At 42.4% G+C, this 21,262-nt stretch overlaps 2 protein-coding genes across 3 annotated transcripts; both read right to left on the minus strand.

Annotated features, from left to right (window-relative positions):
• Positions 1-269: 269 nt before the first annotated feature.
• socs9 (suppressor of cytokine signaling 9) lies at positions 270-7,264 on the minus strand. Its single transcript, XM_061073626.1, has 2 exons — positions 7,126-7,264; positions 270-5,027 (listed from the first exon to the last, which is right to left on the minus strand). The coding sequence occupies exon 2, from the start codon at positions 4,881-4,883 to the stop codon at positions 3,234-3,236; it is 1,650 nt and encodes a 549-aa protein (XP_060929609.1). The 5' UTR covers positions 4,884-5,027; positions 7,126-7,264; the 3' UTR covers positions 270-3,233.
• A 777-nt stretch (positions 7,265-8,041) lies between these two features.
• On the minus strand, positions 8,042-20,436 carry LOC133003259 (protein Smaug homolog 2). 2 transcript variants are annotated; one of them, XM_061072928.1, is made up of 13 exons: positions 20,390-20,436; positions 18,365-18,893; positions 17,743-18,213; positions 17,306-17,548; positions 17,068-17,177; positions 16,658-16,744; positions 16,096-16,369; positions 15,919-16,004; positions 15,545-15,660; positions 15,203-15,401; positions 14,614-14,740; positions 12,121-12,204; positions 8,042-11,295 (listed from the first exon to the last, which is right to left on the minus strand). In XM_061072928.1, the coding sequence occupies exons 2-13, from the start codon at positions 18,558-18,560 to the stop codon at positions 11,267-11,269; spliced, it is 2,022 nt and encodes a 673-aa protein (XP_060928911.1). In that variant the 5' UTR covers positions 18,561-18,893; positions 20,390-20,436; the 3' UTR covers positions 8,042-11,266. The 2 variants fall into 2 exon arrangements, with proteins under 2 accessions (XP_060928911.1, XP_060928910.1); XM_061072927.1 differs by lacking the exon at positions 20,390-20,436 and adding an exon at positions 20,067-20,383.
• Positions 20,437-21,262: the final 826 nt, after the last annotated feature.

Here is a 21,262-nt window from a genome sequence, read left to right on the forward strand (position 1 = left end):
GTATGATGAGAGCCGTGGAGCTGCCATCTGCAGCCGCACTCAATCCCTCCATCTCTCCATCCCTCCATCCCTCCATCTCTCCAGGCGCCGAGAGCACAAACAGGCCTGAGAACAGCCACTGAACAGAACCCAGCGCAGCTCTTTACAGCCACCTGCTGTGCTGCACGTAACACAACCATCTGCACCGACTCAAACACTCAATGTCCGTAAGTGCTGTTTGTTATACGATATGACCAACATGCATAATTAATGAGATGCTTCATCATATATTGAACTTGTTAACACTTTATTTTACAAGTCTTTTCCACATATCGTTGAAGGGGAATTTGTCCAAACAGTTTAGGATGTTTAGTCGTGTCGAGTTTACACAGTTGAGGATTTCCAGAGGAACACTGGGAGAAACCAAACCACATATTCATTCATTACTGATGAAATATTGATCACTCTGTTCTCCGTATGTGTGTTTGATGCATCGTTACTGGTAGAAAAAATGTGCTCATCTGATCTGCTGTGCTCTCAAACTCTCTGTAGGTTCCACTTGATTGGAAATTATCGATTGGAAATGTGCCATTTAAACCAATACTTAGCACCAAATTACACATTAGTCACGTGTAAGCTTGCATATAAATTAGTTATCACCCTTAAAACAATTACAGGAAAACCCTGGCACATAAATAGAATCTTGTAGGTTTATCTGCCATAAAACACCAGATTGTGTTGTGGTGGAAGACACAAGTCAAAAGCCTTTAACTGTCACGGGAATGAAATTGCATGTGCAGAAGGTTCATAGCGTCGACAACACTTGTGTATGCATGACAGGTCAAATGTCTTCCAACACACACAACCCTTTTCTATACTTTCGATTTTATACTGACTTAATTAAGTACACAAAAGGTCAAAGGTCCGGACTTTGCATTTCGGATGCAGACTTTAACGCTGCCTTGGAACGGCTGTTTAAATTATAGCATCTTCATTAGTGGCGGAGGGAACTGTCATGAATAATTTGCATCCGGCAAATCAAATCACCCGTCTCGAGGAGGAGAAACCGTATCGGAGCGGTTCAGGGGGCGAACGGTGGGATCCATTCTCTACGCTTTCTTATTAACACCGGAGCGCTCTTCTTTTGTGATTATTACTTACTGCATACAACAATTAGCTGCCTGCTCTCTCTTGTGTGTTTCCATTAGTACAAAGATGCCGCTCACACACAGCGGTGCATGACTCGTCTGCACAGGTAAATGTTGCAGTTAATCTTTCGAATAAGTCCTTGATAATAAGCTGAATTAAAGTCTGTCTGGCGTGAAATGTTTGACTCGTTTGTGGCACGTTGGTTTTATTTGCACATTCAGACGTGCAGATCTGTCTTGTCTTCATTTTAGGAGATTGACAGAATAGACCTCATTTGCAATGTTGACATAATTATTCTGTTTAAATATAAATGTTTGTCTTTGTAAAGTAATACAATTATTTTCTCTTTGCATTTGTAGAATTTGAGTGTTGACATATTTTTTCCATTGATATATTTAAAAATATATTTATTTACTTCTGACGATGAGGTTTTGTTTTTCGTTAATTTGTCTGTTAGTTCACAGGAACACACACAAACCGTGGGGTGGAGTGGTGGAATGATGCATTATGGGTCAGGGAAGAACCACATTCAGTTTTGGTGCAGACCCAGATCAAGGATTTTTTCCAACTTTCATAAACAAAGCAAGAAAGTGAGGTTTTCAATAATTCAGTGACATGTTTAAGGGGCTGGGTTTGTGCAATTCGTCTCAAATTCCAATGAAAATTCGGACCTAGTGAATTTGAATGTGGTTTCGATTTGGGACTGTTGGGCCCTGGTGGGGGTTTACGATTTCTGATACCATTCTAGTTTATGTACATGCACAGACACAGGTATATTATGCATTATATCATAAGCTGTAAAGTGCACTATACCCTATACTCCCACATATTAAATTTTAAGCATTTGCCTCGGGTTCTTAGACTTGCATTTACAGCAGTACCTCTCCTCAGAGCCTGGAGGTTTTCAGCCTCGGTCTGATTCATCTCTTCAAATCTTTTCAGAGCTTACAGGCTTTTTTGCCGTGCAGCCGACTTAATGTCGAGCTCCAGAAAAAGCCAACATACATTCCATGTCCCATCATATTCCTCTTAAAATCAAGATTCACTTCTGCTAATTCACTACGAACATTGTATCACTGAACTGTTGGAATGAAAGATTAGTGTGTTCACCCCCCACCTCTTTAAAGCACAGCAGGAAGTAAAGCAACAACATTCTTTAAGGATCTGGGTCTTCCGGCTACATTAACATACAAAATAAAAAATAAAAAATCAGACCAAACCTCTGGACCGGGGACGAGTACATTAAAAACAGCACTGCAGCCAGATTTTCAGTAAAAATTATATCCATCAATGCTTGTGCTCCATCATTTACATTCTAAACCTGCTTCACCTTTACATTTGATCCTTTAATTCCAAACTAATGAAGTCCGCCGGCACTCGCCGTGTGTGCGGTTCAACCTCAGGAGAAACGACAGATGGTTTTTTGATGAAGGGGAAAAACAAAGCAACCAAATGATGTAGAATAGGAACATATGGCATTAATTTACCACTGGTTGTGCAATATCACTTTTCATCTTTCCCTGCAATGAAACTATAACACTGAACAATAAGCGTCCTCGTGACTTCAGTGTGTGACAAATATCTATTCTGGATCAAACCTTCTCTTTCATAATTAGAGCAGATAGGACGTGGATCTTCATCTAACCAATTATAGAAAATCCGAGGATCGTTGTGGTAAATGATTTACACTTCCTCACCTCAGTAACAAGTGGGAGACCTTGTCTGTGTGTGTTCCGTCTTCCCAGCGTGTGACTGATGAACAACTCTATTATTTTAATCATCTCCGTTTCCACTAAGACACATTCCCCCACAGTCTGATAATAAAGCTGATTTAGTCGCACTTGAGAACACAGATGATGAGAGGGTAGTTCTCTGAACACCGCAGATCTAAATACAACGCTTTAATCTGAGCATTAAGAACATGGAGCGTGAAAGATCAGTCAGATTACTCCTCATCAGTGTAGTCCACACAATTGTTAAGACATGTACAGCAGGGATAAAAATAAATAAGAACAGTGCAGTGTAGGTTAAAACAGCCATAGTCATTATTAGGTTCAATAAGGAGAGACCGGTGTTAAAAATGTATTTGTCTCTTCTGTTGTCCTTCATTCCCACCAGGTGTCCATTCGCCGTACACGTACTCTCTGCTTATAGTGGTATTCTTTCAGGTGCTTTTTCAAAGTATTTGGAATGGGAAGCATGTTAATGCCATCGTAGGTGGTGCAGCTGCTTATGGCCGCTCGGCAGATGTGCTGCAGGCTGAAGGGCTGTGAGCGGTGGATGGGGTTGGAGAGCAGGGGCTCGAAGAACATGCACGAGTTGGGGTCCTTGTAGTGCTCCAGCAATCCTGTGACTGTGGAAGCGTGGAAGACACTGGGGTCGTGCACGTCGAAACTAAAATTGTGGTTCCACTGCTCGATGCGTGCGTGGAGCGAGCGGCCGTAGCGGCGGAAGCTGACAGAGAAGAGGTAATCCTCCTGGGCAGAGTCCCGCAGGAGGAAAGTGCCCTCGGGCTTCCCCTCCAGCAGCGTCTCGGCCTCATAGCGGTCCATCACCCCCCAGTAACATGGGAGGTTGGTAATCTGCAGCAGGTCTGGAACTAAACAGTGAATGTAATCAATCTGGGTGTGAATGCGGTAGCCATCTTCGGATGTTTGTGGTTCAGTCTGAGGAGGTACGGCTTTGGAGGGCGTGTTGGTCGCTGCAACCTCTGGTTCAACCACAGGGTCAGAGATGGGTTCACTGGTGGGGACAGAGGCCGATGCTGAGGCCGATGCTGAGGCCGAGGCCACCACCTCGTCCAGGGTGTCCAGGCAGCTCTGAAGCAGGAGCTGGTGCTGCTGCTGTCTCTGGAGAAGAAGCTGCTGTTGCTGCTGGGCGGAGGCTCGGTCAGCCCCTGCTAACTCATTCATACCGTGAGCCAGCTTAGGGCCATGCTTGTAGAGAGGGTTAATTTGGGCCGTCACCTCAAATGTGTGAATCTCTGCATTGGGGGGTGGCTCAACACCTTGCTCAATGCTAATTCGCCTGCGCTCTCTCAACCTATCGTCCACGTCCTCCACCACAGCAGGCATGGCCGGAGGTGGGGCGCTGCACACGACTGGAGAATCCAGCACCGGAGGCTGGGTAATGGGGGCTGTGTGCTGCTTAATGAGATACCACTTCTGAGCCAGCTCAGACCCTACAGGAAAAGGGCAGTCATCCAACATCAACTCACTGAGATGGATCTTACGCCTTGAGGAGGCGCAGGCGGCTGCTGATGATGATGATGATGATAGAGCCTGTGGAGCTGGTGCTGCTGCTGCACTGTGGGTCTTTATTGGGAAACACTGCCCCATTGCATCTTGGATTTTTTGCCGGAGAGTGCGACTGCTGCTCGAGCCTCTGCTGTCACCTTCACTTGACGCAGACGACTCACTGGCAGAGCCGACGGTTTCCAGGCCCGGCCGGGCTGCTATACATTCTTGTCCTAGTGGAGAGGCGGTGACGTCCAATCCCGGCAATCTCCAGCTCTCCCTCAGGGAACAGGAAGATTGGTCACTGCCCTCCAGGTCACTTAACAGCTCACCATACTCAAAGCCATCGCTGACAGGTCGCTCAGCAGGTGATTCATGGCAGGCATGGCCCTTTTTCTTTGCCTTTCCACCTTTCCTTCCTGTGTCCCGTCTCTCCTCTGACCGGCTCTGTCTCACCTTGGGACGAGCCCCCCTCTCTCGATCCTTCCCTCGGTTCCCTGATTCATTTGGTAGTGACATGATGGATTATGGGGTGAAATGGCAACTGTTGCACCGCTCCACGGAGTTGCCAAAGGATGACTTATTAGCAAAAAGTTTCCCATCCACATCCCTGGTCTGAGAGGCCATTATCGTTGTCCATGCATTGTGGACGTACAGGTTAACCTGCAAAACAAAATGAGATGCTGCTTAAAGCCGGGAAAGATTTTTTTCCCCCGTCAAAATAATTCTATTGTTAAAACTGTTTCAGAGATGTTAATTTAATTTAAGAGAAGTAACTGATGATCATTTTCATGTGTATATTTATATTAATATGAAAGATATACAGAGAGTGGTCATAACAACATACATACCCAGCAGGTCATGTGACCGGCCATGTTAATCTAACTTGTTCTGTCAAGAAGATGGAACCTCGTGTGGCGTAATCGAGTTAAGAGAGCGAACAAGCTTTCACTGGATTTGAAAGATTCCATCTCTCCTGACGTATTATTAGTAAAACGCTGTCAGACATAGAATGTGGAAAAAAATAACATGGAAAACCGCCTGACCACTCACTGAGGATACTGGTTGATTTGGAATTGGTTTTCAATAGTAATCTACAGCTGATGAGTTTGTACTGTGTTGGGTCAGTGGTCAACAGGACACATGTGCTATGCATGAAACTAACAATTTAGTAGCACTTGAATAGCACTTACTTATGGCACTTTTGCTTTATTTTTGAAGAACTTGTACTTTCTTGATTCTTATTGTTCTGGGTTTGTACCCTCGGGGTTGAATGCACTTATTGTAAGTCGTTTTCGATAAAAGCATCAGCTAAATGAAATGTAATGCATGAGGCAAGTTCGGAGCACTTACTAATGACTAATGTCTTAGTTATGGAACAGCAATGCATGCTGAGTTAGTTTTTGTCCCATTGATTGAGAGAAGGCTTTGAGGGACCTGGTTCCCTAAGGAGCTGTTCTGGTCAACCACCTTATGTCAGGGACCCGTGTGCTCAGCTTCTGAAGGAAAACAAGTCAAACCTTTTCAGTTCTATGAGAGTTTATTCAGGGGTTGTGTGGTTCACGTTGAATGAACTCTGTGAACTAAAACTTTGCATAGTCAAATTGTTTCAACGATACATGATCCCTGATAAGACTCATAATCCACCTTGGCCTACATAGAATTATCTTGGCCACCAGGTCACTTTAGTGCATTTAAGTGCAGAAATATATATTGAAAAATAATCTAGTAGTTTGCAGTTCTCACCATGAGGTTGGCTAACAGGCAAACTAGTTCTCGCTTAGAGAGAACCCAAACCACAAGGTACTTTTAGAAATATTGTTTACAGTTTAATAAAAGGGAAGTTCATGGTTTCGAGAACTAATCTAGCTTCAGCACTCTTGACAGTTTTAAGGTTGGTTTTAGCTTCTGTGGCTTTTCGTAGATGATACATGTGTGATAATGAACATATGGAGTTTTTTCCCAAAGGCTGAATCATAAACAACAACAAATAACAGAGAACATGAATCACAACTAGGGTCTGAACATCCAGTTCCTTAAACAAATCAGTCTCATAACTTTCGGAGAAAACACATCTCTGCGTGACAATCTTAACTTTCAGGTTTAAGTTACTTACGTCCATTGTTAAACCACAGATATTACTACTTTTAAAAACAAACTACCTATCTGAAAGTCAGAAACACAGAAGTTACAGTTCTTCCAATAAGATGCTCTGTCTCTAAGTAACATTAACTGGGATGCTCTTGATTCATGAAGTATGTTTAGAGCATTTCTCAACGTGAAGTTACGTTTAATCTGTAATTTCACACACAGACAAAAGCCAATAGCCCGCTATGGTAGTTAGCTTTGTGATGTAAAAAAGTTCAGATGATAAGAACTAAACCTTTTTTTAAATGTCAAACCTTTTGGACTATGAAAACGATTCGATGTTTGTACCAGCAGCGAGTTTAAAAGGTTTGATGAGTATCTGAGTAACAGAGATGACGCTCAGTCACCAAATCCCAAAATGTAGAGACAGTGGAGGGTCATTAAAAGTAGATACTTTCAACCGTGAAGCTAGCTGGAGCTAAATGCTAACAAAATGCAGATGTCAGGTTATTCAGATACACAAACGAGTCAAAAACACACTCACAGCGAGCGACAACACTGGGGTTAGCCTCGTTAGCACGCAGCTGTTTACGGCGGAGGAGCTAAGTTAGCTAGCCACATGCTAACTTGGTTACTTTCACCCTGTAGGCAGGACACGTCGAGTGGTACTTACACTTCCTGGCGTCGAGCTTCCATCAACGACCTCTCCTGTGAACATCCGGTCAAAGCCGGTGTCAAAGTTTGCGGACGAAAGAGCTTTTTGTTTCCTCTCGGACGAACTAATGAGTGCTAACAAGGCGGCTAGCTCCCGTTAGCTTTGACAGAGGAACCGCCGCTGGTGCGACCCGGATGTAAACAAGTGATAGGGGGGAGGGAATGGAGGGAGGGATGGAGAGAGGAATAGAAACGTGTGAAGAAAGAAAGTAAACAAATCACATGTTGAAGTTGCAAAAGAACTGAACCTCTTTATTTGGACTGTCATCGATCAGACGGATGCTGCACTTCAGACCATTCACACAGGTGAGAGACAGTAAAAAAGTAGAGTGTTAAGCATGGGATGCAAAAAGGTTTCATCAAATATTAGAAAATGTCCAGGGGGGGGTGGTGGAGTCATCAGAATTAAATATAAATTGTACAAGACAAATATAAGCAATGGAGCCACAGTTCAGTTTAGATCAATTATTATTATTATTGTTATTAAGCCTGGCAGGGACATTAAAGGTTCAGTGTGTAGATTTCAGTGACATCTAGTGGTGAAGTTGCATGTTGCAGCTGAATACACCTGACCTCTCAACCTATAAAGGTGTTTAGTTTGTCCTGTAAGAAACATGCCGTCCTCCATAGAGAGGACCCGCTCCCGATGTAAATATGAAGTTTTTAAATAGCGGCCGGTGTCAAAGTTTGCTGACGAAAGAGCTTTTTGTTTCCTCTCGGACGAACTAATGAGCGCTACCAAGGCGGCTAGCTCCCGTTAGCTTTGACAGAGGAACCGCCGCTGGTGCGACCCGGATGTAAACAAGTGATGGGGGGTAGGGAATGGAGGGAGAGGAATAGAAACGTGTGAAGAAAGAAAGTAAACAAATCACAAGTTGAAGTTGCAAAAGAACTGAACCTCTTTATTTGGACTGTCATCGATCAGAGGGATGCTGCACTTCAGACCATTCACACACGTGAGAGACAGTAAAAAAGTAGAGTGTTAAGCATGGGATGCAAAAAGGTTTCATAAAATATTAGAAAATGTCCAGGAGGGGGATGGGGGGGTGGAGTCATCAGAATTAAATATAAATTGTACAAGACAAATATAAGCAATGGAGCCACAGTTCAGTTTAGTTAAATTATTATTATTATTGTTATTAAGCCTGGCAGGGACATTAAAGGTTCAGTGTGTAGATTTCAGTGACATCTAGTGGTGAAGTTGCATGTTGCAGCTGAATACACCTGACCTCTCAACCTATAAAGGTGTTTAGTTTGTCCTGTAAAAAACATGGCGTCCTCCATAGAGAGGACCCGCTCCCGATGTAAATATGAAGTTTTTAAATAAAAAAAGGGTCCATTCTAGGGTAAAGAAAACAATTTATACAATTTAGATGAAATACACTCTGGGAAAACATTACTAGGATTAATTCATGATCCCTTTCACCTGAATCTAACACACTGAGCCTTTAACGACATGATCTGTGGGTAGAAGTCTCCATGTGACCCAGGCGCTGTACCTCCTTGTGGCTGCTTGGTTTGTAAAAATACACCAGGCTGAACGCGTGAAGTGCATTGCCCCCCCACACACCTCATCTCACACCCCACTGGAATGTAAACATGGAGTAAACATTATTCCTTGGCCTGTTATTAGTGTTCAGTTTACTCATAATCACATCGTTGGTGGCTCAGAGAAGCATCGTCATCCCCCGCTGCATCTTCATTATGCACAGACACCAGCAGAACTGTGCCGCATGGGTACCTCTGTCTATTTTCAGTAATGTGTAGACCGCCCAAAGCTTCAGAGGCCATGGTAAGGATGAGCAGAGCGACTTGTAACGTAACACAGTTGCTATACAGTATAGTGAAGAGTTAAAAATAAGATCTTAAAGTCGTCAGCGTTGCAAACTCGCTGAAGTCCTCTTTGGGCATGAGTGCGATGCTTTTAGTAAGTCAGATCTATCCCGAGAGCCTGCTCTGAAGAACTTCATGACTAGACTACTGCTCAAGAGCGTTTTACCAACTTGTTGAGGATACTGGAGCTGTGCATTTCAGGCACCGCATGGACAGCTTGAAGAGGACATGACAGCCAACAGCTCAGTCACAAGGTCAAGAAAGCTCGTTCTCTCTCGTCACTGCATGACCAGAAAAGCAGGCGTTATGTGCCCCATACGGTTATCACTTGAAAAATCTACCGAGACTTATATGGAGCCCGTGGATTAGTGGGTAGAAGGGCTTTTGTTTTCAGGCTCTACCCGGCCAGCTCCTGTGCGAGAAGGCTTCAGTTCTTTAATGCGTTACATAGTGAGACAATGGAGTATTCATGACATCACTTAACATGAATCGGGCATTATCCCAGAGCGATGTAAACAGTGACATTTAGGCGATATAAACATACAACATTGGTTGCAAGGTTTCTTGCTCTCTAGCTGTAGGTGACACTGGGCGCCATCAACCACCATGTCCTCCATCTACAACAGTGCTGTATTAGTGTGGCAAAACATGCGATTATAGAAAATAAGCATAAGTTATCAATATCACGGGAGAGTAAAAAATACATTTGGAAAAGATATCTGTAAATAACCTTTTTTTTTTACTAGACCGACCTCCTATGGCTCTGCTGAAATAAAAATGTGAATGGTTATCCCTGCCTTATGATGTAACCAAAAGTGATCCAAACGTTAAGACCATATTACACATACATGCACCTCCGCTCTGCCACATTCAAAGACAGAGGCTGTCTAAGACTGTTTCTCGATTCAACACTGATACCACATGATAATGTTTGGGTTCTGAGACTGAAACACACAGAGACACAAACAGAAAAAATATGGACATCGTCAAGCACCTTGAAAAGTATGATTCATCAAATCATCACGTTGGCCGTTTGAGGAAGAGGGCACGGTGAGGGTGAGGGCGCCGTGCTCCCCAGCATTTATTACAGGATCAAGCTTCATTTTCCAAAGCCAATCATAAAGAGGCCAGAGGGTTGAAATGGGTTTCATTTAGTTTTCTCACTCGGCATTTGAGTGTAGATTGAAAACACTCTCCCCTCCTTCCCCTTAACAATTCAATATCAAATCAGCTCTTTGCACAGAACAAACCACACCTGGCCCTTATTCACCGCTCGGGGATTCCTCGGCACAAAATGAGATTCATCATCATTTACGTAGTAGGGCATAAAATGACAGAGACAAATTGCAGCTGGCATTAAGTCTTCAAACTGCTGTTCTTTTTCTTTTTTTAAACAAAATTAAACCATTCTGTTGCACTTCACTACAAAGATCCTTTTCAACTTAACCATCGTACAACCTTTCTCTTTGGCTTTGTAGAAGTTTGGAGGAGGGCAGTCACTTCTACTTTGACTACGTGTTCAGGGAGAATGACCAAAACAACGGGGATGCCAACAGTTGAATTACAAGCTTTTATCTCCATCCTTTTGTTCCTCAGTTTCTTGCCTTTGCAAAAAACAACAACTTCTCTAAAGAGGAAAGGAACCAAGGACAGGAACCTTAGTTTCAACCAACACAAGCTCTCACTAGCACTGGTTACAGAACAGTTAAGGTGGCTAGGAAGTGTATTGGAGTCTGAATATCAACACCCGTCTGCCAGTTGAGTGGATTTTTGGGCCAATTCCAGTTTAGTGCCTAATATCACAGATAATTTAATATAAGTGCCTTACTCCTGGCTAGACATTGTCTGATTTACACATTATGCAGTGTGTTCTGGATAGAACCCCTTGCTCCATGGCAGGAGAAAAAAGAAAAAGTAACTCATAGGGCAGAAACCCTTTAAGACAGCACCAATCGACCGTTTTTCTCTCAGACCGAGGCAAACTGACCCTCTGCACGTCATGTCACAGTCCTGCAGGTGACACGGAGCAGATTGCACAGTTAACCTTTGTTTGCTCTGTCCTGCAATATAATAATCATCTGTATTCCATTTTTAATAAACTTAGTTGTATATAATAAAGTACAAAAATATTAGAGAACATATACACAGTTTTTTGTCATTTTGTAGTGACTGCTTTGCCTGGTTTTCTTAAGCATACGTATATCTTTGTGCTGGGTGACGAGGAACTGAACAGGCCTCAGATGAAGTGTATTTCTCCTTTCTTCTCTTCATATTGTTGATGTCCGGTCTGTTCCATCTGCGGAGGAGATTCGAAAGGAATTATTTTCAGGACATTTACAATCACGAAATATACAGCACCACGCAAGTTGGTACTTAAAGAGGTAGTGCGGCTTCTTTGCCTTTCATACATATTTATGGTGCCTGCCATTGAACTTTACATCTTCTATTTATTAGATGCATCTCTGGATGAGTAGCGTCTTTCACACCCCTGAAAACACTTTACTATGCCAAAAATAGGAATTTTTCTTATCCCTCATGGCTGTTCAGTGTTTCACATTAATTGTCTAGACTGTGGCAGCCCACCATGCTCTAATTTGACCCATCGTAGGATCAACAACTGACCAATCAGCTGTTTTCTAGTGTTACCTGCCTTCTCCTAACCATCCTGATTGCAACATGTTGAGCTGTGTCCTGCAGTATAACACTGTTCTAATACATCATCCGAGGGTGTTCCAGCACAGTTTAGTCTGATCAACACAGGTAAGAGCACCTGATGGAACAATAAAACATCAACTGTCTCTGGGAAAGAAAGGAAACTAGTTCTCTCTCCACAAGAGGAACCTGGCTGTGACTTGCTGAATGGTCTTGTGTAATTAGGATATATTCAATATTAATACCAAAACTAATGATATGAATTATGAAAATCAACAGTTTGCCTGAGGGAAGTCGTGTGTGAATTATTTAGTATGTATAACTTTCCCTGATGGACAGTCTACTAATAGAAACCCCTCATTGGTGAGATATAACACATTATAAAGTGTTGTTGTTGTTGTGTAGTTGATAGTTAGTGAGGTTTACTAGCCAGTGGCATTTTTAGTGCCAGGCTGCTGAGCACACTTACCCCCTAAGGCATGCTCTGTCATACTGAGGCACAATGACTCCAGCGTGGGGTTGATCTCCAGGTCAGCACCTGGAACTTGGCATTCTGGGGAAAATTAGTGAAAACATTTTAGTCGGAAGTAAGATTGAGGTATATATTACAGGAAGTATTGCAATAAAGTCTGCATTTTCCCACTTAATTTATGATAACTGTATTTTTTATCCAAAGAGGATTAATTTGCCAATTTCACCTAGAAAAGAATAGTTTCCATAATAAAGAAACAATTATCTGGTTTAAGGGGAAAAAACAGCTTGTTCGTGTGTGTTAAAGAATCATTCTGGTAATGTGATGTGCAGATCATTTGTTGACTGATAAGAAGAACAAGGTGACTGATGCTAAATGCACAGAGTAGCTGGATTAGTAGCCAAACAAACTTAACAACATTCTGCATAATTGATGTTCTGCCACTAAGAGTCAACCAAAACTAACGGTGCTGACATATTGCTAAAACTACAACCAACTGTTACCATCTATTAAATACTGGCCAGCCATTGGCACGCTCACTCAACTTTTAGCACTTTTTACTGCGTATTGATAACTGTAATCTGTTTAATTGGCAGCAAAAATGTTCCTGAAATATTAAAAATATTAACAGAGATACATACAGATATATAAAATGCGTCTTTTTTGTATTGCGACAAATCCATACGACTGACCTTTCAGAATGATCATAGATGAGCACACACTTTTACAACACAGCAGATATTATCAAGAACATTTTAGCCCCATTTATATTATATTGTAATTATATTGAAAGTTTAATAAGTTTTAAACGGTTTCATCTTCTGGTAACGTGTGTTGCAGGAATATAATGGCATCAGCTCCACATCCAGAAAAAACACAGCTACACAAAAATGAGTAGGAAGTGCATATTTCTGTAAGTGTACCACACTCAGAGGCAACATAATTCCTCATACTTAATTTTATAAAGCGTATTTCTTTAAGCGAAACAACAATGCCATGGTATCATTTATACCAACCAAACAATGTCAGGCACATCAGCTCATCTATATTATATTTGCTCATTGCGTTTCCGTCAAACACTGCCATCGGAACAGACTCCACCCACATAACTACTGCTGAAACGTGACATTAACCCATAACCAACCTGACAATTGGATCAACTTGAAGAAGAAAACAGGACAATCATTTTCACTGTCAAAAACATCCAATATAAATGTAGATTATCGTCCACATACAAGTGGGAAAGAACCTCTCACCTCTGAAATCCTTTTCCTTAGTTCTATGGCTACAGTCTAGTGTTTATTTGTCTGGTATATGACACAGCTGACATGTCACTAGCTCACAAACCACTATGTGACCACTCAAGAAACTCGAGACGTATTCTGTTGTCAAGCGTAAAGTGAAATCTGTCTCAAGTGGACATAGACATGGTATACAAAAGTGGTTCTGAGGAGGGACAGAGTGTGAATGAGCTTGAAAAAGACAGCACAGGACACAGACCAGTGACAACCATTTGGGTGTTAAGTTTGACCTTTGACTGATTTTTATATTCAGCTGCAAGTCTGTGCAGTGATGCCTTGACAGTTTTAAATTGGTTTTCTTTGAAGCGCCCATAGGAACACACTGTTAAACTCTATTCTTTTGTTGTATGTGATATCTGAACATGTACATATGTACGACACATTTTTCTACAATACGTAACAATGAACCTAGAAAACGTGAGACACTCCCCATCTCTAAAAGAAGATATTCTAAGATAACCTGAAGCGAAGATCTATGACGGATTAAGTCAAATCTATATTAACATGAGAAGCTTCAAAACCATTAAAATCCATTCATGTTTGCAGAAGTTCATATTAAAATGCAGACAGACTGAAGCACGGTTTGCTGAGAAAAGGTGGAATAACGATTTATCAGAGGTAGCTCTGTTGGTAAAGAGACCGTTTTAGTGGTCACAGCATTAAATCACAGAGGTTAATGAACTGCGCAGGCTCGTATTGCAGTGATACTCAAAGAAATATCACCTCATGTATCATGGTTAAGGATAAAAACACGGCCTCCATGGTCTTCTGAAGGATTTCATTTGAGAATAAATAAATACATTTGTCACATGTACTGTTACTTTAAAACCGAGATAATCTTTTAAACTAGACAGAGATTTCCATATTATATTTTCAAAAACAACCGTATGAAGTAACTATAGTTCCTTTAAACATTGACATTTATAACAATGTGGGGCTGGTCAGTTAAATTAGTCTCAAGTCTATGAAAGTTTTCTAGTTTAGCTTTAAATGATAATATTCCTCTGAAATTAAAAGGAGCCGTAGATAAGCGACGTGTCTGTATTTTCTTTTGTGGTGAAAAACAGTAGATGCTGAATGAAAGACTGACAGAGTATATCAAAATGTAAACACAGCCAGCCACAGACTTTGGGCTCAAGCATACACACATATTAATGAAGAATAAAAAAGGCCAGACATCACACAGTACCTTGCTGCTGGAACATGAGCATGGTTTGTGGGGAAGTGTGGACAGGGAGTGAGTGGGTCCGCTGCACAGTGCTGCGACTCTGACTTGGCATGCTGTTACTGCCCCCGGGGTTGGCAAACCACAGGTTCTATAGAGGAAAACACAAGTTCTTGTTACTTAAATCCCATTCACTCTGGGAGGTAGACGTGGATTGTTTACCCTGCAGCTAAAATCGTTAAATTAAACTGTTCAAACTAAGATAATGACCCGATTTATAACATATAATGCCTAACCCCTGCTGACTTGCTTACGGCCCAAAATACCAATGCCTGTTGTTTTGTCATTGGTTTCCCCTTAAGAGTAAATATTTACTAAGGTTTATTGTTTGAGTAGCATCAGCTATAGTTAAAAGAGACACTTTAAATATGAAATATGAATTATAATAAATAAATCCAATCAGCTTTGAGTGTTTTCCATCAACTTTAAAAAAATAATGAACCTGACATGACTGATAAATCCAATTTGTCCACAACATAAAGCTTCATGTTAACTTAACTTGTATGTCATAACCTTGTGTTAAAAATGCAAAAGAAGTGGAAAAAGTACTAACTTGTCTACCCTGGCCTGCCAGCACAGGATTAGTGAGTGTGTGGCGTGGAGAAGCTCCGCCAATCCCACCAGGACTCAGAAGACTTATGCGACCAGCTGGGAGTCCACGAGGGGTCATCGGGAACGGCCTCTGCCCTCGTCGCCCTACACCTCCACTCACAGAGCCGGCTGTGGGGAGGGAGTTGGACCCATACGTCCAACTGGAGTCAAAACAAAACAAAAGCAACATGCATCAGAAGACGATGAGTGAAGAAAACTGCAGAAGTCAGTTTTAGAATTCAACTGGTGTGAAATCTAACTGCTACAGACGGAGATCAAAAGATAAAAGACAGCAGAGTCTCACCCTTTCTGTCGGTACACAGGCATGTCCAGCATAGCTTTGCGAGGGAAGAGGCGGAGCAGTTTGAGGACCTGCTGCTTCCAGGAGACCAGCCTCTTCTTCTGAGTTTCTGTAAAAGCCTGACAAACAGAGCAAGAGACAGCAGAAGAAAACAGGCATCAGATATTCAATCTTTTAAAAGATGCTTCTGATATTTGTATTTTTTTTTTTAAATAATATATTATTCTCTGTCACTAAGTATTTATTTAAATTTGCCTTTGTGATTATATTATTTCAGGTTTAAACATTTGGTACTGTGAGATATTTACAACGCTGTACACAAATCCCTTTAAAATATTCAGCAAATGAAAAAATGAACTTGATGTGCGGTTTCTCACCTCATGTGTTAGACACTTCTCAATGAGCTGAAGGTAGCAGCTGATATTCTCCTCATCGGGCCTGGACACCAGCAGCTGGGTGCACACTGACAAACAGAAAACAGGATTTAGATATTCACGTTCACAGACTTCATCTTGATGTGGGAATGTAATAAACCAACAACATGATATTCTTACCTTTGCCCATGACACGGGTGAACTGTCCAGCAATGTCGCCGTCTGTGATAGGTGTGGCTCCGGAGTCTCCATCGCAGGGAGGGGGGTTGTGGGACTGGAAGCCCTCTGAGCCTGGCTCTTTATCTGCTCCTGTTTTTGAGGCTTCTGAAGGGGAGCAGGCGATTTCTAAGGTAGGCTGTGTTGCACTGGGTGGGAAGTAGGCCTTAATGGGCGTGGTGACGATCTGCTGCAGCTCCTGAAGGGCGTTACGAAGGTTCCCCCCTTCCAAAATATCCTGACAAGGGATGAAACATCAGTCTCACAAGCTGTGTAAGCTTTAAGTTTAAGGATGATGTTGTAAGTAGAGAGTAACACATCCAAGCTGTAAATCTGGATTAAAGCTTTAAGAGCAAACATTGCTCCGCAGAAATATCTTAGAGGAAGTAACTGCATCTCTACCAGCTGCACTCTGTCTGCTTCGGTGCCAAGGGAAGAACGGGGGTTTCCCAATGCAAAAGTCACATGACCATCAATGAGTACATATATTTTTATCAGGAAAATTACAACATGCCTTTTGAATTACCTTTTCTAAAGACTTGAGCACACTCTGCCTCTCTCGCAGTTTCTGGATACTCAAGGCAATCTTATGCCGTGCTCCTTTAGTGACCATCTAAAACAGAAGAAACAGAAAGACAACAAAATGGCAGGAGAAGCAGGCAAATCATGCCTTGTGTTAACACGGGGCAATTTATACAGTTACTAAATAACGGAGCTAATCACCATCTGTTTCCTTAAAGCCAAGGGGCAGAAGCAAAATCACAGCATTTATATGTGTGACTGGCTTGAAATAACTGTAGGGTGCATTGCTTAATTTCATGCCTCATTGAGAGTTGATGTATCATCAGGTTTGAGGACAGTAATGTTCACAGCTGATAAGGGGGGTGGAATAACCAAATCCGTGCACTAGTGTATGTAAAAGGGAGGTTTACCAACCTGTGACTCAAGGTGATGCTCTGTGAGAATCATCATCTCATCATAGGTCATCTGGGAGAAAAGCGATGCATATTTATGAAGGCGGAGACTTTTCAGCCACCCCGGAACATCTACAGCAAACACATACAAAGTTATGTTAGATTTGGGATTATATCACCACAGCTGTTGGCTCTGCACAGCTCTCAGCAGAGGCAATTGGCACGAGTTCCCTTAGCTCTGGTAGGTAATGAACTTTGACCTTTCATGCCACTGCCGTCCTCCTGGAAAGTGTTGCGAGCGGAGCCCTGGTCATCGGTCTGCTCGCTGCCTGACGAGGCCACACTGCTTTGGGGTGACAGAGGTGCGTGATCTGTCGGCATGAAGCTCTGTCGCCCTCCTATGTCATCATGGCTCACCCACTCAGTGCCACAAGCCTGGGGACTGGAAGGAATAACGCACATGGACTTCTTCAGAGGGCTGGGCTGCATCTGCCCACCCAGACCTGGCAAGGGAAACAATCCAGTTAAGAGGAATAATGAAAAAAAGTTATATTATTGGTAAAAGGATATGTTAACATTCTGGGACCTTCAAAAATATGTGCTCACTGGTTTCATGTATACCCTAATCCCAAATTCATCAATCTCTGTGCTTTTCCCCCCAGATTTGTAAAAGAACAAGACGAATGAGAAACCTTACCTGTGTTATTGCTGTTGATGGGAGAGGACATCCCACCTGGGAATGACATGTGTCCGTTCTGGCCTGCAGGAGATGTGCTGGATGATGGGGACTTTTCGTGCCAAGCAAGGCCAGGGTCCAGAGCCTCAGCTGAGCTGGGCCACTCATCTGAGCCCTGGCGTGGGTGGTAGGGGCTGGATGGAGGCCGAGGTGCGTAGCCACTCGATAGGTGTTCCTCCAGGTGGTTTAGCCACATGGCCAGAGAGGTGCGGTCATCCAGTGTGGTCGCAGGGTGGATGAGAGCATAGGAAAGCAGCTGTCTGCTTTCTTCCACAAACAGGCTACTCTCGATGGTGTGACTCAACACCTTTTGCAGCAGCTTCATGTACTCACATTTGGCCTCACTGTTGCGTGGCTGCAGCAGAGGCAGATGAGACAGCAGCAAGGAAACCACTTTCTCTTTTGGCTCCTGGTGCCACTGGCTGACAATCGCTAATGACAAAAGGGAAAAGAGACATTTATTATCAATTAATCTTTTATTACTGATAAGCCTTCTTAAATTTTAGAAAAAGATATATTCGCATTTAAAGTGGTTCACACTAACCGACAGCACATGTTAAAAAGAACACTATCTATTAATTACCTGCATTGTTGGCCTCAGCCTCAAGGATGTGGATCTCCGTGCAGTCTGCCAGCCAGTGTTCAAGGCAGATGTGTAAGAAGCGAGCCTGGGTGCGGGACACCCTCTTCAGGAGGGACAACAGTGCCACCGTCTGTTCACACTCATTCCAGCCTTTAAACCAATCTGTGAGGATACCTACTTGGTCTCGGAACATCATGGCGTGTCTCCTCAGTAAGGAGAGCAGGAATGTGTGGGTGGGGAGGGGGCTACTGAAAAGACTGCTCTCTCAAACACAGACAGGATCAGTCTCGCCCCGCACAGCGGGGTCGTCCTTGCAACAGTCCTGGGATCCCCTCAGACTGGACCGAGGGGCCCTCACATGGTTCAGGTGCAGAAAGAACTGTAGACCGGTGAATTCACAGTCCGTGTGAATTACTGGGACGTTGTCTTATGAAGGGAAACTGGAAATGTGTCAATTGTGGCTCTTAATGACACAAACTGGAAAAGTCTTCTTTCACTCTTGTATGTTCCGGATCACATCATCCATGCCCTGGTAAATACACAGAAAAGAGAAAACTTACAATCGACAAATTTAACTTGAATTTAAAATCTTAATCAGCCTTATACTTTAGTATACGTCAATTTCAAACTTATTAAGCTTTTCTAATTTAAGCAATGACAGCCTAAACATATTAAGCTGATCCTCGGCACCAGTGGTTAAGTATTGGAATTGGCTCTTCCTTTCCTTAACAGCTGTGTTGATATATAAGGACACTTTTCTGCCTCAAAGCTGCAACGGTCTGGAGCTTTAGTGTGATGATGGAGACAGATCATTGGCTTCAGTAGGTGAAAAACTAGACTGACCGTTTGAGATTTATTTTAAGTTTCCTGGGAAATAATCTAACAGGACATCATTATGGCACACACAGCCAAAATATAATGAACAGACTGCTAAAAATCAATTAAGATACGTAAAGAATGGAACATAACTAGGTTTTTATCTGTCCATTGCCAATTGTTGTGTATCTGATACGTTAACAATACAATGTCCAAGGTAGTATAAGGATTATTTGAGGTGAGAGATGAATGATTAAGTTTATAACATCACAGAGACTCTTACCAGTCCCGCTCATGCTGCTTGAGTCATAAAACGACAATTAATCGCAAGAGGTGTGAGACAAACACGTTATCAAAAAATATAAGAGTCGAGTCCAGGCCACTGACACTGGGAGGGACGCTTATCTCGTAGCATTCAAATAGGCTGCAAACCAAAATGAACCAGAGCAGCCCTCGGTGTCCTACATCTACAACAGGTCGTTATCATGAAGTTTATCAGGCGACGTTAACATGTCAGAACTACGAGCTCCACACACTGCACACGGTGACACCTGTAACATGAAGAGCTAAGCTGCGGATTGTGTGGCTCCGAGCTGCGATCGGCTCCCGGTTGTTGTGCAGATCCCTGCGAGCTGTGTGTTAACTTCACACCCGGCAGCCTAGCACTAGTTAGCCGCTAGCCACAGTTAGCTCGGCCGGCCTAGTCCCCTGATGAGGGATTCGGGATTTGTATTGTTTTTCGTGGAGAGCTGTTGCTGCTCCTTTTACTACCAGCTTAGCGGCACCAACAGGGACGTTCTCACCCGGGTTAAATCGAGCCCGTGTTGCAGAAAGTTGTAAGAAACTTGACTCACGACGGAAGCAGGCGGAACGGTTCGTTGTTTACCTTTGTCAGTTGTCACTGGTTAGCAGGCTAGGCTAACGCGCTAGCGCTCAGCTCGCTGGCTCGACGACAGGGGCAGCGGTAGCTAAGTGCTAGCGCTAGCTCCTTAGCTAGCGAGTTTTTTTGTTTTTTTGCTAATAGATGCAATAACGTTAGCTCAGCGGAACGAAGCAGCAGATCGGTCCCGGAAGTGCGGCTCCTCAGGGGGCTTCCTGCCCGGCGGCGGGCCCCCGCGGCTCCACAAACGGCACCATGCTGAAGAACACGCGGGGAGAAATGTTTATTGCAATACAGAAAATAAAGAGTGGACGCCTGGAGAAACCTACTTCGATTTTTAAGTTGACGTAAGACGTGGGCCACGACGTCACACGTCTGGAGGGTACGTCAGGTCCCGCCCACAGTCTGGAAAATATAAAGCTTCGTTTTTAGACAGCGACAAGTAAACACGTGTTTTGGGTAGTGAAATAGACACTTTTTCATTTTAATAAACGTGAAAATAATGATTGACATTTTTTATTTATGTGTAACATAAATAAACATAAATGCAACATCTTTAATAAAAAAAGAGAAATTATCAGAATCAGAATCAGAAGTATTTTATTGCCATGTACGTTTACACATACAAGGAATTTGCTCTGGTTAATGGTGCATACAATGAACATAGAAACATAAAAACGCAATAAATACAACATACATAGGAGAGCAATAAAATACTTCTTATTTACTCACTTTTTACCAATATTTATACAAAGTAACATTTATTTTGACATAAACATTTCTGAATAAAAATATATAAAAGATAAAATATATAAAAAGTGAAGTAAAAAGTGAAATGCTAAATGCAAATCAGTGAACAGTGTCAGATTGCAATATGCAATGTAATGCAGTATAATATAATATGATATACAAGCAGAATAAAAAAATCAAACGCTTAATGATGTAATCTACATATTGGTAAAGGAGTGAGAAGAAGTATAATTGTAAATAATCTCACCCTTTCTACATAGACCGTATATTCCTGTATTTTGGATTAAAAAGTGTAAATGCAAAGTTGGATGGGCTTTGTCCTTTTCTTTTGGTTTTCCTTTTTCCATTTTACAAATAATTATTTGTATTTTTTTTTGTGTAGCATTTATGTATTTTCATATATATATTAATAGTAGTATACATAATTATAAATAATAACCACTTCAGCTTCA

This window comes from Limanda limanda, chromosome 6, assembly GCF_963576545.1.
Source record: "Limanda limanda chromosome 6, fLimLim1.1, whole genome shotgun sequence".
Classification (NCBI taxonomy): domain Eukaryota; kingdom Metazoa; phylum Chordata; class Actinopteri; order Pleuronectiformes; family Pleuronectidae; genus Limanda; species Limanda limanda.

What these genes read in the sequence shown, in the direction of transcription:
- socs9 (XM_061073626.1), bottom strand. Translation starts at nt 4,883, where the DNA reads ATGTCACTACCAAATGAATCAGGGAACCGAGGGAAGGATCGAGAGAGG.
- LOC133003259 (XM_061072928.1), bottom strand. Translation starts at nt 18,560, where the DNA reads ATGATGTTCCGAGACCAAGTAGGTATCCTCACAGATTGGTTTAAAGGC. An exon ending in CCTGTGTACCGACAGAAAGG is followed by an intron (nt 15,402 to 15,544) that starts GTGAGACTCTGC and finishes TTTTGACTCCAG; the next exon opens with TTGGACGTATGGGTCCAACT. An exon ending in TGGCAGGCCAGGGTAGACAA is followed by an intron (nt 14,741 to 15,202) that starts GTTAGTACTTTT and finishes TTTCCTCTATAG; the next exon opens with AACCTGTGGTTTGCCAACCC.